The sequence below is a fragment of the Cnephaeus nilssonii genome (genome assembly GCF_951640355.1).
Source record: "Cnephaeus nilssonii genome assembly, chromosome: 22".
Classification (NCBI taxonomy): domain Eukaryota; kingdom Metazoa; phylum Chordata; class Mammalia; order Chiroptera; family Vespertilionidae; genus Cnephaeus; species Cnephaeus nilssonii.
This window is the reverse complement of record NC_137093.1, coordinates 2,581,170-2,596,206: the sequence shown is the minus strand read 5'-3', so window position 1 is coordinate 2,596,206 and position 15,037 is coordinate 2,581,170. Positions and strand designations below refer to the sequence as shown.

Below are 15,037 nucleotides of genomic sequence, written 5' to 3'. Positions count from 1 at the left end.
AGGAGGGCTGGCTGGGAGCAGGCACCCTGTGGGCCGCACCCGGGCTTCCGCTCTGTGAGCAGATGTCACAGGAAGAATTGGTCTCCAGGGGCTAATGCCAGGGACTCGCATCTTAACTGTGGGTCTCATTTTTCTCGCTTAAGAGGAGGAAAGGGAACTGAGTTAGCAAGCCCGCGTGACATTACCTCTGGAGACCAAGCTCTCCCTGCCACTAGGAGCATGGGCCCAGGGCGAACCAGAGTGCCCGGTGAGGACACAGGTTAGAAGGGGGGTTTCATGAAGGAGCTAAAGACATTTTCCTGCCCCCTGCCCTCCGACCAGCAGCCTTTCTCCCCCCCTTGAAGGTTTTCCGGCACCAGGTGCCTCCTCGGTACGTTGCCGTGGAGAGCCGGGCCCAGGGCCCTCAGCACAGGGTCCTCTCCTCGGCCTGGGACCCCATCCCGGCCCCGCGTCTGCCTCCCAGTGCCCGTTGCAAAAGGGTCAGCCCTGCCCAGCGTGGCCTCCGGACGGGGGAGTGTCCGAGAAGGAGGGCCCGGAGAGATGGTGGCGCTGACCCCGGAAAGGAAAGCTAAACCAGGGACCAGTCGATAATTTAAAGACCTTGTGGGTGAGGGTGGGGAGCGGACACGTGGGGGCAGCTTAGTTTTCCATTTCAAACGTAAAAAGCAGAGAAAATCGGTGAGAGACCGAGCCCCAGCTCAGCCGTTCAATCTGAGAGGTCAGTGAGCAGACAGTCTGTCTTGAGTGTCCTTGTTTGTAACCAGATTTGGTATCAGTCCAACCGCTGAGAAGTAAGGGCGGGACGAATGCCCCCTCCCCGCATTCTCCGGGGAACCGGCCCGATCCGTGCACGGGCTGCAACTGAGAGGCGGTGCTGGAGGCAGGGTAGACGCGGCTTCGCTGAGAGCGGGTGGAGGCTGCTGCTCCTGGCGGTCAGTGCGGCCAGCAGGCCTGCAGACGGAACTTAGTGCCCAGTTCCTCACCCGAAACCGCATTCACCCAGTGGGACATCCAGGGAAGGGAGTGGATCGTCTTGATTTCTAACCGCTCCTCAAAATTCATTCAACTGAGTCTGTCATGCTTTCTGTGCCTTAAAAGGGGGACTTGCCCGGCCGGCGTGGCTCAGTGGGTGAGCATCGACCTATGAACCAGGAGGCCACGGTTCCATTCCCGGTTAGGGCACAGGCCCGGGTTGCAGGCCCGATCCCCAGTGTGGGGCGTGCAGGAGGCAGCCGATCCATGAGTCTCCTCATTGATGTTTCTGTCTCTCTCTTCCTCTCCCTTCCTCTCTGAAATCAATAAGAATATATTTAAACAATAAAATAAAATGGGGCTTACAGTGCTCAGGAGGGAAAGGACAGTAAGTGAAGAAAGCAACCCACGCATCAGGACTTGGCTCTGACGAGGGCCAGGCACTGCTCTACGTGCCAGGTGTCCGCCCGCCCACAGCAGCCCTGGGACGTGGCTGTTACCAGTTGCACCCCAGAGGCAGTGTTCTCCCCACAGTGAGCACTGCCTCCCCAGCTGTCAGGCCCAGGCCCTGGGGCGCTGGGGGCTCCCCTGGTGCTGAAGGCGGCACCCCGTCTAGAGCAGTGGTTCCCAACCTTCCTAATGCCGCGGCCCTTTAATACAGCTCCTCACGTTGTGGTGATCCCCAACCATAAAGTTATTTTCGTTGCTACTTCATAACTGTAATTTTGCTACTGTTATGAATCGTCATGTAAATATCTGTGTTTTCCGATGGTCTTAGGCGACCCTGTTGCGACCCCCAGGTTGAGAACCACTGCTATAGAGCCTAAGACCATCGGAAAACACAGATATTTACATGACGATTCATTAACAGTAGCAAAATTACAGTTATGAAGTAGCAACGAAAATAACTTTATGGTTGGGGGTCACCACAGGGTGAGGAGCTGTGTTAAAGGGCCGCAGCATTAGGAAGGTGGAGAACCACTGGGCTAGAGGATCGGGAGCGGGCGGTGTCCACCGGCCACTGTGGCTTTCCATGGGGTGATGTCTCCGGCGCCGGCCACCCGGGCCTGGTGCCTGGTCAGTGGTCATCAAGGCTGACTACCATTATCCTTTTCCCTTTATCGGTGGCTGCTTCCGAGTCCTGGCTGCAGAGTGTGGTAGTGAGGGGTTTTCTCACTTAGTTCTCCGGGATGCAGGAAGCTTCTGTGGAATGACGAAGGAAAGCTGCTACGCCCCTCCGACAGGGGCTGCTCCCACAGGGGCTATCGCAAGCACCGGCATCGTTCCAGAAGCTTTGAAAACTGGGCCTCACTTTACCTTGTAACTGCGTGGTGAGGGAGATGTTACTGCGCCCATTTAACAGATGAGGAAAGAGGTTTAGAGAGAGTAAGCAACCTGCCCTGCGGGCACTGCCAGTTAGTGGCAGAGAGGGCTCAGACCAGGCCCCTTCCGCTCCCTTGTCCATTCTGCCGTCCAACATCGCTCCTCAGGGAGCCCGGCGTCCTGCCACCCGGGAGCGAAGGCCGAATCAGCCCCGGCCCTGAAGAGAAGCACCTGGGACCGGGTGGAAGGCCAGGTGGAGAGCTGTCACACTCAGCCCTCGTTGCTTCACTGGGGTTGAGAGAATCAGTGTTCATAATTCAACGTTTGTCTTTAGAAATCAAATGCTTGTTAACCTCCTGCCATGTGCCGAGCATTGTGGGGTGCCAGGAGAGTCAGAAGTATACAATAAGAAGTTCGTCGTCAGGTGGGAGAGATGGGACCAGCACATTTGAAACAAGAAGGACCTCTTTAAACCGGCAGCGCACCCCCAGCTGTGAAACGTATTGTAGGGCCTCAGCCATGAACACTGGAGCATAAACAGAAAGACCCCCCGTCACAAGGTGAGAAATGTAGGAATAGGCCCAAACACCGCAGGGAAATGACTGCAGAGTAAAGTGGCATTTCAACTCATTGGAGAAAAATAGCTAAATTCCTCCTTCACCCTTCACTCCAAATTAAAACTCAGACAAAACCAAAACTAAACAAAAAACATTTAAGTTATGAAAGTACTAGAAAAGCAAAGGAGTTTTGTTTGGTTGGGTTTGGTAATCTTGCAGTAGATACACCTTTTCTAAGCAAACACCGAGAGCCATGAGGGAAACCTGATAAATGTGACCACTTTAAAATTTCAAATTTCTACATATCAGAACGTCATGGAAACAATCAAACACGTGTCTACAAAAGCAGAGTCAGGTGACAAGTGAAAAATATTTAATAACAACTGAATGACAAACATCTATTTTAATTTCTAAAGGTCTTCTCATTTAATAAGACAAAATGTGCGAAGGCCATTGAAAGACAGTTAACAGAAAAAGACACACCAATGGGTTATGAACAGTGAAAAGATGGTGGGCCGCACAAAGAATGCAAACTGAATCCGGATGTAACAGATACAGCATTTTTATTGTGGTAAATACATATAACAGGACTTTGCATGTAAGCACTTCCAGGGCACACTCAGTGCCCGTAAGTATGCCCATATTGTGCGACCACCACCACCATCCGTTTCCAGAACTCTTTTCATCTTGCAAAACTGAAACTCCACACCCATTAAACAATAGCTCTCCATTCCCAACCCCCAGTAACCAGTGTTCGAATTGCTGTCTCTGTGAACTTGAGCACTTGAGATACCTCATGTAAGCGGAGTCATGCGGAGTTTGTCTTTTATGAGTAGCTGATTTCACTTCGTATAGTGCCCTCAACGTTCACCGATGTTGTCGTATAATGCAGAACTTGCTTCCTTGTCAAAGCTGTTAATACTCTCTTTATGCATATGCCTCTTTATGTTTATCCATTCACTCATCGATGGCACTTGGGCTGCTTGTACATCCTAGCTATTGTGAATAGTGCTATGAACATGGCTGAACATTTATCTTTTTGAGATACTTTTATCCGAATATTTTGAGTATATACCTAGATGTGGAATCATTGGATCATAAAGTAATTTCCATGTTTAATTTTTGAGGACCTGCCATAGTGTTTTCCACAGCAGTGACACCATTTTACTTTAGAACCCAACAGTGCACAGGGTTCTAATTTCTCCACTCTTTGCCAACACTTGCTATTTTCCTGTGTGTGTGTTTTAATGCGTGTTTTTATTGTTGATAGTATTACAGATGTCTCCCCTTCCCCCCCTTTCACCCTCTATCCTCCCAGCCCCAACCCACCCACCCCCAGGTCTTCACCCCCTATTGCCCGTGTCCATGGGCTTTGCATATAAGTATATAACTTCTTTGGTTTATCTCTTCTCGTCCCCCCAACGGCACATCGAGGTATGTGAGTCTGTTTCCTGCCTCCATGCTTTGGGTCTTATTTTATTGGTTAATTCATTTTGTTCATTAGATTCCACAAATAAGTGAGGTCATGTGATATTTGTCTTTCTCTGTCTGGCTTATTTCACTTAGCATGATGCTCTCCAGGCCCCTCCATGCTGTCCCAAAGGGTGAGAGCTCCCTCTTCTTCACAGCTGCGCAGTATTCCACGGTGTAAAGGCCCCATAGCGTTTTTATCCTGTGTGTTAGTAGTAGCCATTCTAATGCGTATGAGGCCTCATTGTCGTTTTGGTTTGCATGTCTCTGATCGTTAGTGACCTGGAACGTATTTCCTGTACTTATTGGTCATTCATAATCTTCATTCATATGTCTTCGCTGGGGGGATGTCTACTCAGGTCCTGTGCCCACGTTTAAATCAGGTTGTCGGTTTATTTTGTTGTTGAGTTTTAGGAGTTCTCCATATATTCTGGATGCAATCCCGTGTAGCCACAGCATCTAACTTTTCGTCTTTCCAAGGAGCAGGAACTCTGGTGATGAGCAGTCCAGGAGCGTGTGGGGGACCCGTCCCCCCGCAGTGCCGGGGAGGGGGAAGGAGCCCAGCCCCATTAGCAGGCAGGGCAGTGGCATCTGTCAGGAATTTAAACGCACAGACCCTTTGACCCAGGCATTTCACTTTCAGGAACTTGTTGTACAGGTTCACTTACTCATGAGGGAAATATATGTACAAGCATGTTCACCGCAGCAGCACAAACACGTAAAATATGTCACGCAGCAACGCAAGTACAGTAGAAATTCTCACGTCAGTAGCTGTGCTTTCTGTGTCCACCTCTTAAAGCGAGTTCCTAAAGCCCCGAGCAGACCTGTCTTTAATGACTGGCTAACACTGAGCACTCCGGCCAGCACTGCTCTGAGCTCAGTCCTTCCCACACGTCATGAAGCAGGTTTCGGGGCGTCTGCATGTTACGGATTGAGGACCTGGTCTCTCACATCTGGCTCCAGAGCCACCCTCTTCGCCAGAACCCTAACCGCTTTCCATGAAAGCGCCTGCACGGGGGAAGCCCACGGAGCATAGCTGACGGGGGTCTGCGCACACCCGCCTTTGCCTTCTCAGAAACCCGGGGCGCAGAGCCCCGCCATTCATAAGCTGGGGCTTAGGACGGGAGCTCTGGGAGGGGGTGCGGGTGGGGTGGGCTGAGTGGGGGCTTGATGAGACCTGGAGAGTGGGGTGCCTTTGGGGTTGGCTGAGTGGGGGCTTGAGGAAGACCTGGAGAGTGGGGTGCGGGTGGGGTGGGCTGAGTGGGGGCTTGAGGAAGACCTGGAGAGTGGGGTGCCTTTGGGGTTGGCTGAGTGGGGGCTTGAGGAAGACCTGGAGAGTGGGGTGCGGGTGGGGTGGGCTGAGTCGGGGCTTGATGAGACCTGGAGAGTGGGGTGCGGGTGGGGTGGGCTGAGTCGGGGCTTGATGAGACCTGGAGAGTGGGGTGCGGGTGGGCTGAGGGGGAGGCGGCTTGCTAAGGGAGAGCAGAGGGAGTGCCCGGGGGTGAGGGGTGCCTGCCTGGGCGGAGATGCTGGGAGGCGGGTGAGGGGGAGATGAGAGGCGGAGCAGAGGACGGGTCAGCGAGGAGCCCCCGTGGCCTCCGCCTGCTCCTCAGCCCGTTATTTAGCGATCCCAGCCGGAGGCTCCCCAAAGCAAAGGGGCGCGCGCCCTCCACCCCAGCGGTCCCGGTCCCGGTGCCGGTCCCGGTGCCTGAGCCTGCCTGTGTTCCGTTGCAGCCGTCACCTGCCCGCCGCACAGCCACTACGAGAGCTGCGTGAGCGTGTGCCAGCCGCGCTGCGCCGCCATCCGCCTCAAGAGCGACTGCGGCCACTACTGCGTGGAGGGCTGCCAGTGCGACGCGGGCTTCGTGCTCAACGGCCGCAGCTGCATCCCGCCGCCCAGCTGCGGCTGCTACGCCGACGGCAAATACTACGAGGTGGGCGCCCCCGGGGTCCCCCCCCCCCCCAGCCCGGCCGGGGCTCCGAGGGCAGAGCCCGGTTCGCCCGGCTCCGTTCCGGTCCAGGGCGCGCACCTCGGCTGCGGGCTCCTCCCCGCCCGGGGCGCTGGCCGGGGTGGACGGGGCAGCCCATCGCTGTGCTTCTCGCACATCCATGTCTGTCTGTCTCTCTCTCCCCTCCACTCTCCCTAAAAGTCACTGGGAAAACATAAAAAAGAAAGAAAGAGGGGGACCCCAGTCCGCCAATCCCCCGCTTCGCTGTGAAGCCTGGGTACGCATTTGCAGGGCGCGCACAGGGCAGAGGCGGGGACGTGCATGCGGCCTCGGACCCCCTCCTCGGCCCTGACCTCGGCCGCCCCCCCCCCCCCCCCCCCGCACCTGGCGTCTCTCTCCTGCGACTCCCGGCCCCTGGCTCCCTCCCTGCTCACCTGTTTGAACCCGGGAAGGCGCTCGGAGAGGTGGGAGCTGCGCCCGGACCCCGGCTGGGGCTTAGCCGAGGCCCTTTCCCTGGGACACAGGCCCCCGAGGCTGCAGGAGTGGCTCCGCCTTTTCTGGCGATTGAGGCTCCGGGGCGCCAGCGAAAGCCTGAGCCTTTGTCCGGGGCTCCCCCTGGGCTCCCCGGGGCTCCGCCTGGACCGGGCCGGCCGCGCCCACCTCCAGCCTCCGCTCCCCGCCGTGAGGGGCTTGAGCGCAGCTAATGGCCACGTCCCTTGTGCACATCACTTCATAGAACATAGGAGCCCACTAAATCGTTTACTTTTCCTTTATAAAATGTCCTTATTTACTTTAACTTTAAGTTATATTTTATTTGTTATTACAGTTGACATATAGTATTACATTGGTCCAGGTGTACAGGCAGGTACATAGCTGACTACAGGTTCATCCCGGGAAACCCCGTGCCCGTCTGACACCGTCGTGCCTCCCACTGGTGAGCAGGCGGTTACAGCAGCCAGGACCCGGCACCTGCCCGCAGAGCCCTGTGCTGGCCGTGGTGCTGGGGCGATAAAGCATGTTCCCTCCTAAGGAGCTTCCAGGGAAAGAACAAGAAAACTTACAAGAAAAACAAGTGAAAAGTAATACTCACCAATTTTAAATTAAAAATAATGGCAGCATTTACAGATTGAATTGAAATGTCAGAATTGGAAATAAACTAGATAAAATAAATATTAGCTCCTCTTTGAAAAGATGCAGTGACTTGTTCAAGAACAACTAGTTCACTTTACTTTGGGAATAAGCAAGAGAGATTAAGGTTGAAGTGGCCCTCAATTTCACCTTTAGTGGGAAATTTGCTCAAATGCTGTGTTAAATGACGGGAAAGTAGGGTTAAATAGCAGAGCTAATCAAAGATGACTTCTTGGGAGAGGGGTTTTGCAGTTAGCTCTTAGAAATATTGATAACTGAAAGGAAAAGGCAGAATATGTGGTAGATGAGAATAATAAATTCCATTTTCTCACAATGTGGGAGAAGAAATAACCGCTCAAGCCTGAAAACGCAGTCATCTCTGCTGCCCCTGCAGAGGGGGATCCCTGTCCCCCCTCCCCCGCTGGAGACTCCTGCCTGCAGCCCTCCAGCAAGCCTGCCTGCACCCCCAGCAGGGACCCGGGGTGTCTGTGCTCGAAGGAATGATCCTCGGGTTTGATCCTCGCTAAACCATGACTTGTGGTGGGACATTGAACAACCCATGTCATTACTCTGGGCCTCAGCTGCCGCGTCTATGACATGTGACTAATACCTCCTCAGCGATGACGCTGTGTAAGTAACCCAGGCCGGGAGCCTTCCCGGTACATGGCCTGCCCTCCTGCGGTCAGTAATTGGTAGCTGCTGCTGTTCCTCTCCTGAGCAGTGTGTTGTTAATAAAAAATCCAGGCGTGTTAATGAAATGATGCGTGTAAAAACCCTTAGAACTCATAGGATAGCTCTTGGCAGCTATCTATCTATCTAATAAAAGCCTAAGTGATCATTACGGCAGAACAACCAGAACACCCTGTTGCTATGATGCGCACTGACCACCAGGGTGCAGACGCTCAATGCAGAAGCTGCCCCTGGTGGTCAGCGCACTCCCACAGGGGGAGCACCGCTCAGCCGGGCGGACCGCTGGCGAGTGTAGCGGTGGTGTGGGAGCCGCTCCTGCTTCTGTGGCAGCGCTAAGGAGCAGCGAGCCGGGCGGTAAGGAGCGAGGGCTCCCGGACTGCGAGAGGGATGTCCGATTGCTCATGGGGAGCAGGCCTAAGCCAGCAGGCGGACATCCCCCAAAGGGTCCTGGACTGCGAGAGGGTGCAGGCCGGGCTGAGGGGACCCCCCCCCCAAGTGCACAAATTTCGTGCACCAGGCCTCTAGTTAGTACTATAAACAGTACTCACTGCTTTTCATCAGGAAGTTAGTGAGTTTTCACAATAGCTTATATCTGCTAACTCACAAAACAAACGATCCACATTTACTTGTCTCAGTTCAAAGAGACTTGGAGGCTTGTTGATTCCACAGATTTCTTTGGAAATAGAGAGAGAGAACATGGCCAGCTGTTAGCATGGAGGGCGGTTCCCTGGCTGCGGCTACTGAGTCTGAGCTGAGGAGCACAGCCAGGCGGTCACGGTACTGGGGTGCCGTGTCTCCACCTCGCTCTCCTGTGGATGAGTACTTACCCCTCATCAGATCCACATGCGCTGTTTGACTTTTTATCAGAAAGAGCCCAGGCCGTCCACTCAATTATTCTGCCAACTGGAGGCAGCTGGCCCCTGGAATGTTCTACGGGTCTGGAAGGAGGGCAGACATGGGTCCAGGAATGACCTCACGTTGAGGATTGAAGTTATCAGCAGTGGCATCTTGAAGTGGATTGAGGACAAGTGTCTTGGAAGATGTCCTGTATCTGTTTACCCTCGAATCTGAGTCCTCCCTGTAGCTGACAGCCAGGGTTTTGATAAGTCTATGTCATAGCAGAAAACAGCGGCAGACAGAAGGGAGACCTACGTGTATGACGAGCACATCTCTGCGCAGCACTGTGTTGGTAAAGTGAGTTGGTGCAGGTGTGCCCAGTCTTTGTGCCCAGTCTCTGGGCCATAGCCTGCTAGTCAGGACCACACCCACCTGGACAACCATGACAATTTCCCAGGGTTCTCTGGGGTTCTCGGTCTAGCACAAGTGCAAGGTGCAGAGCGCAGACACTGCCAAAGAAAGTTGTATCTCAGAACGCCGCCCACTTGGGAAGAGTGCAAACACGCTCCCCCCGAGGCGCCTTTGTTGCAGGTTTGTTATAACCACGACTGGATCCTTGCCATGAGAGAGCACGGGCATCTTCTCCCATCACAGCAGCTGTGGTTTAGCCAGTGCCTGCTCGGTCAGGAACTGCTTCACACATTTAATTTCATCTTAACAAGCGCCCTCAGACATTGAAAACTAGTTACAGTTGACATTCAATATTGCATTGCTTGCAGATGTGTGGCATAGTGCTTACACCAGGCATCCTCACACTACGGCCCGCGGGCCACATGCGGGTGTTTTTGCCGTTTTGTTTTTTTACTTCAAAATAAGGTATGTGCAGTGTGCACAGGAATTTGTTCATAGTTTTTTTTAAACTATAGTCCGGCCCTCCAACGGTCTGAAGGACAGTGAACTGGCCCCCTGCTTAAAAAGTTTGAGGGCCCCTGGCTTAGACATTTATGTAACTTACAATGTGATCCCTCGCTAAGGCTTGCACCCACCTGACACCATACATAGATATTAGAATACCAGAGGCCCGGTGAATGAAAATTCATGCACTGGAGGGGGGTCCCTCAGCCCGGCCTGCCCCCTCTCACAGTCCAGGAACCCTCAGGGGCAGGAGGTGACCCGGCGATCAGGGGAAGGCAATGCCCCCATCACACCTCTGCTGCTGCCAGTGCTGTCAGCGCAAGCCTCAGCCGGCCCTGGTTACCTGAGCCTCGGGCGGCCCTGGGCGGCTGGGCAGCCGCCATCCAAGGCTTGCCTGCACTTCAAGCCGGCCCTGGGCGGCTGGGGGGCTGAGGGGACTGGGGGACTCCAGAGGGAGGCACCACAGCAGGGCTGAGGAGACTGGGTGCCTCCATCTTGTGGCTGTGGGCGTCGCCATCTTTGAGAGCATGGCAGTCAATTAGCATATTCCCTCCTTATTGGCTGTGGGCGCCACCATCTTTGTGAGGGTGTGACGGTCAATTAGCATATTCCCTCTTTATTAGATAGGATTACTAGAGGCCCAGCGCGTGATTGAAATTGCACAAGGAGGTGCCCTGCCTCCTGCCGTGCGAGGAGGCACCCTGCTGGGGGCCAGGACCCAAGCCTGACTCACGCAGCACCAGCTGCCGTGGGAGTCAGGCTGGATCGGCGCTGTGGGAGGCCAGCCGCGGGGGCCTGGACCCACACCTGACTCGCAGCGTCCCCTGGCCCCCGGCCTGTGTCCATTCCGGAGCCGCCCGAGCCACCACGCCAGCTCAGGCAGGCCCTCCTGCCTCTGTCTCCATCTCCGCTCTGGGCCTCACCTGCACACGCAACCTCCTCCTGTCTGGTTGTGACCCATTTCGGAGTCCCGGCCTAATCTGCATATTACCTCTTTATAATATAGATTGCCTGTACGTTACAACCTGTGACTATTTTGTAACTGCCAATTGTACTTCTTAATTTCTTAATATTTTTCACCAGCCCCCAAACACCCCTCCTGTCTGGCAGCCATCAGTTTGTTCTCTGTGTCTGTGAGTTTGTTTCTGCTTTCTTTGTTCATTGATTATATTTTTTAGTTTCTACATGTCAGTGAAATCATGTGGTAATTGTCTTTCTCTGTCTGACATAGTTCACTTAACATGACACTTCTAGGCCCATCTCTGTTGTCACAAATGGTAAGGTTTCATTCCTTATTTGATCAACTACATCCCACTGCATCCTGTGGAGGCACCACTTCTGTGCCCGTTTCTCTGTCAGCGGACACTGCGGTTGCTTCCACAGCTTGGCTGTTGTAAAGAATGCTGCCGCAGCCCTAGGGAAGCCTGCATCTTTTTGAATTAGCGTTTGGGATTGTTTGACCAATACACAGAAGTGGACTTTCTGGATTACATGGTAGTTTTGTTTTTAATTTTCAAAGGAAAATCCGTACTATTTTCCAGAGGCTGAACCAATTTACAGTCACACCAAAGTGCACGTGGGTTCCTTCTCCACCCTCGCCAACACTCACTGTTTGTGATTCGGTGACGATGGCCATTTGACAAGTACGAGGGGATATCTCCTAGTGGTTTAATCTGCATCTCTCCAGTGATTAGTGACCTTGAGCATCTGTCATGCATCCCTTGGCCATCTGTTTATCCTCTTTGGAGAAGTGTCTGCTCACTCCTCTGCCCGGTTTTGAATCGAATTGTTTGTGTTTCTGATGTTGAATGAGATCTCTTTACAGACCCTTATTGAATATATGATTGCTGAATATCTTCTCCAACTAAGTAGGTTGTCTTTTTGTTTCATTGATAGTCTCTTTGTTGTCCAGAAACTTCTAGTTGGATGTAGTTGCATTTTTTTTGTTTTTTCTTTTGTTTCCCTTGGCCGAGGAAGAATATACAAAAAAATTATTACTAAGAGCAATATAAAAGGTTTTACTGCCTATGCTTCTTCTAGAGTTTTATGGTATTGATCTTACATTTAAGTCTTTAATCTATTTTGGTTTTATTCTTGCATATGGTGAAAGAAAGTGGACAGTTTCATTTTGCAATGTATCTGTCCATTTTCCCCAACACCCTTTATTAAACAGACTATTTTTACCCCATTGTATATTCTTGCCTACTTTGTCATAAATTAATTTACCATATAGCACATGGGTTTATTTTCGGGTTCTCTAGTCTGTTTCATTGATTTATGTATCTGTTTAATGCCAGTATCATGCGGTTTTGATTACTAGAGTTTGTAGTATGTATAATAATAAAAATGTAATATGCTAATTAGACTGGACAGCCAAATGACCTTCTAGACATCATTCTGGACGTCCTTCTGGAAGAAGCCGCGGCAGCGGGGGCTGAGGCAGAGGCAGTTAGGGGTGATCAGGCAGGCAGGCGAGTAGTTAGGGATGATCAGGCAGGCAGAGGTGGTTAGGGGCGATCAGGCAGGCAGGCAGAGTGGTTAGGGGCATCAGGCAGGCATGCAGAGTGGTTAGGGGTGATGAGGCAGGCAGGCAAGTGGTTAGGGGCAATGAGGCAGGCAGGCAGAGTAGTTAGGAGCGATCAGGCAGGCAGGCAGGGAGGCAGGCAAGCAGTTAGGAGCCAGTGGTCCCGGATTGCAAGAGGGATGTCCAACTTCTGGTGGGATCGGGCCTAAACCAGCAGTCAGACATCCCCCGAGGGGTCCTGGATTGGGAGAGGGTGCAGGCCGGGCTGAGGGACCCCCCCCACCGTGCACAAATTTCATGCACTGGGCCTCTAGTAGTTTTATATCAGGGACCTTGATACCTGCAACTATATTCTTCTCTCTCAGGATTACTTGGGCTACTCAGGGTCTTTTGTGATTTATTATAAATTTTAGGATTTCTAGTTCTGTGGAAAATGCCATTGGTATTTTTGATATGGATTGCATTGAGTCTATAGATTGCTTTGGTAGTATAAACATGTTAATGATTTTATTTTTTTCTATCACGACCACTTAATTTATTTGTATCTTCTTCAGTTGCTTTCTTCAATGTCATATAATTCTCCAAGTACAGATTTTTTACCTCCTTGGTTAAATTTATAGCTAGGTGATTTTTTATGATGCAATTGTAAGTTGTTGGTATATAAAATCACAACTGATTTCTAAATATTAATGTTATATCCTGCTACTTTACTGAATTCATTTACCAGTTTTAATATTTTTGGTGGAATCTCTAGAACTTTCTATATATAGTATTTATTATGTCATCTGCAAATAATGACAGTTTTACTTCTTTTCCAATTTGAATGTTGGCTGTGGCTAAGACTGGCAATAATATGTTGAATGAATATGGTAAAAGTGGACATTCTTGTCTTATTCCTAATCTTAAGGAAAATGCTTTTAGCTTTTACCATTGAGAAAAATTATAGCTATGGGTTTCTCATAGATGTCCTTGATTATGTTGAAGTATATTCCCTCTATTCCCAGTTTTCTCAGAGTTATTATCATAAGTGGATGCTAGATTTTATAAAATGCTTTATCTGAATCTATTGATATTGGTCATATGGTTTTTATCTTTCACTTTATTTTGTGGTGTAGCATGTTAATTATTTGCAGATATTGAAACAACCTTGCATCCCAGGAATAAATCCCATTTGATTTGGTATATGATGTTTAAAATATATTCTGAATTTGGATTGGTAATATTTTTTAATTTTTTTTTTCTTTATTGATTAAGGTATTACATATGTGTCCTTATCGCCTCATTGCCCCCCCTCCCAATTCTCCACTCATGCCCTCACCCCCCTGTTGTCTGTGTCCATTGATTAGGCTTATATGCATGCATACAATTCCTTTGGTTGATCTCTCCCCCGTTACCCTCACCCTCCCCTCCCTTCCCTCTGAGATTTGATGGTCTGATCGATGCTTCTCTGTCTCTGGATCTGTTTTTGTTCATCAGTTTATGTTCATTATATTCCACAAATGAGTGAAATCATGTGATATTTATCTTTCTCTGCCTGGCTTATTTCACTTAACATAATGCTCTCCAGTTCCATCCATGTTGTTGCAAATGGTAAGAGTTGCTTCTTTTTTTACTGCAGCATAGTATTCCATTGTGTAGATGTACCACAGTTTTTTAATCCACTCAACTGCTGATGGGCACTTAAGTTGTTTCCAAATCTTAGCTATGGTGAATTGTGCCGCTATGAACATAGGGGTGCATATATCCTTTCTAATTGGTGTTTCTAGTTTCTTGGGATATATTCCTAGAAGTGGGATCACTGGGTCAAATGAGAGTTCCATTTTTAGTTTTTTTGAGGGAACTCCATACTGTTCTCCACAGTGGCTGCACCAGTCTGCATTCCCACCAGCAGTGCACGAGGGTTCCTTTTTCTCCCCATCCTCGCCAGTACTTGTCATTTGTTGATTTGTTGATGATAGCCATTCTGACAGGTGTGAGGTGGTACCGCATTGTCATTTTGATTTGCATATCTCAGATGATTAGTGACTTTGAGCATGTTTTCATATGTCTCTTGGCCTTCCTTATGTCTTCTATCTATTTAGGTCCATTGCCCATTTTTTGATTGGGTTGTTTATCTTCCTTTTGTTAAGTTGTATGAGTTCCCTGTAAATGTTGGAGATTAAACCCTTATCGGTGATAACATTGGCAAATATGTTCCCATGCAGTGGGCTTTCTTGTTGTTTTCTTTTGCTCTGTGAAAGCTTTTTATTTTTATGTAGTCCCATTTGTTTATTTTCTCTTTAGTTTCCATTGCTCTAGGAGCTGTATCAGTGAAGAAATTGCTTCGGCATATGTCTGAGATTTTGCTGCCTGTGGATTCCTCTAGTATTTTTGTGGTTCAAGGACTTAAATGGATCAAGGACTTAAGATCAAGGACTTAAACATCTTATGTTTAAGTCCTTGATCCATTTTGAGTTTATTTTTGTGTATGGTGTAAGTTGGTGGTCTAGTTTCATTTTTTTGCATGTATCTGTCCAATTTTCCCAACAACATTTATTGAAGAGACTGTCTTGACTCCATTGTATGTTTATGCCTCCTTTGTCAAATATTAATTGAGCATAACGGTTTGGGTCGATTTCTGGGTTCTCTATTCTGTTCCATTGATTTGTATGTCTGTTCTTGTGCCAGTACCA

At 50.2% G+C, this 15,037-nt stretch overlaps 1 protein-coding gene across 1 annotated transcript in view; it reads left to right on the top strand.

Annotated features, from left to right (window-relative positions):
• Nucleotides 1-15,037, top strand: part of TECTA (tectorin alpha) — a gene marked incomplete at its 5' end in the record, with an annotated part of 113,983 nt that overhangs the window by 54,334 nt on the left and 44,612 nt on the right. Inside the window, one exon of the mRNA XM_079762838.1 lies at nucleotides 6,057-6,256. Within this exon, the coding sequence (XP_079618964.1) occupies nucleotides 6,057-6,256 (200 nt within the window). The remainder of the gene's footprint in view (nucleotides 1-6,056; nucleotides 6,257-15,037) is intronic.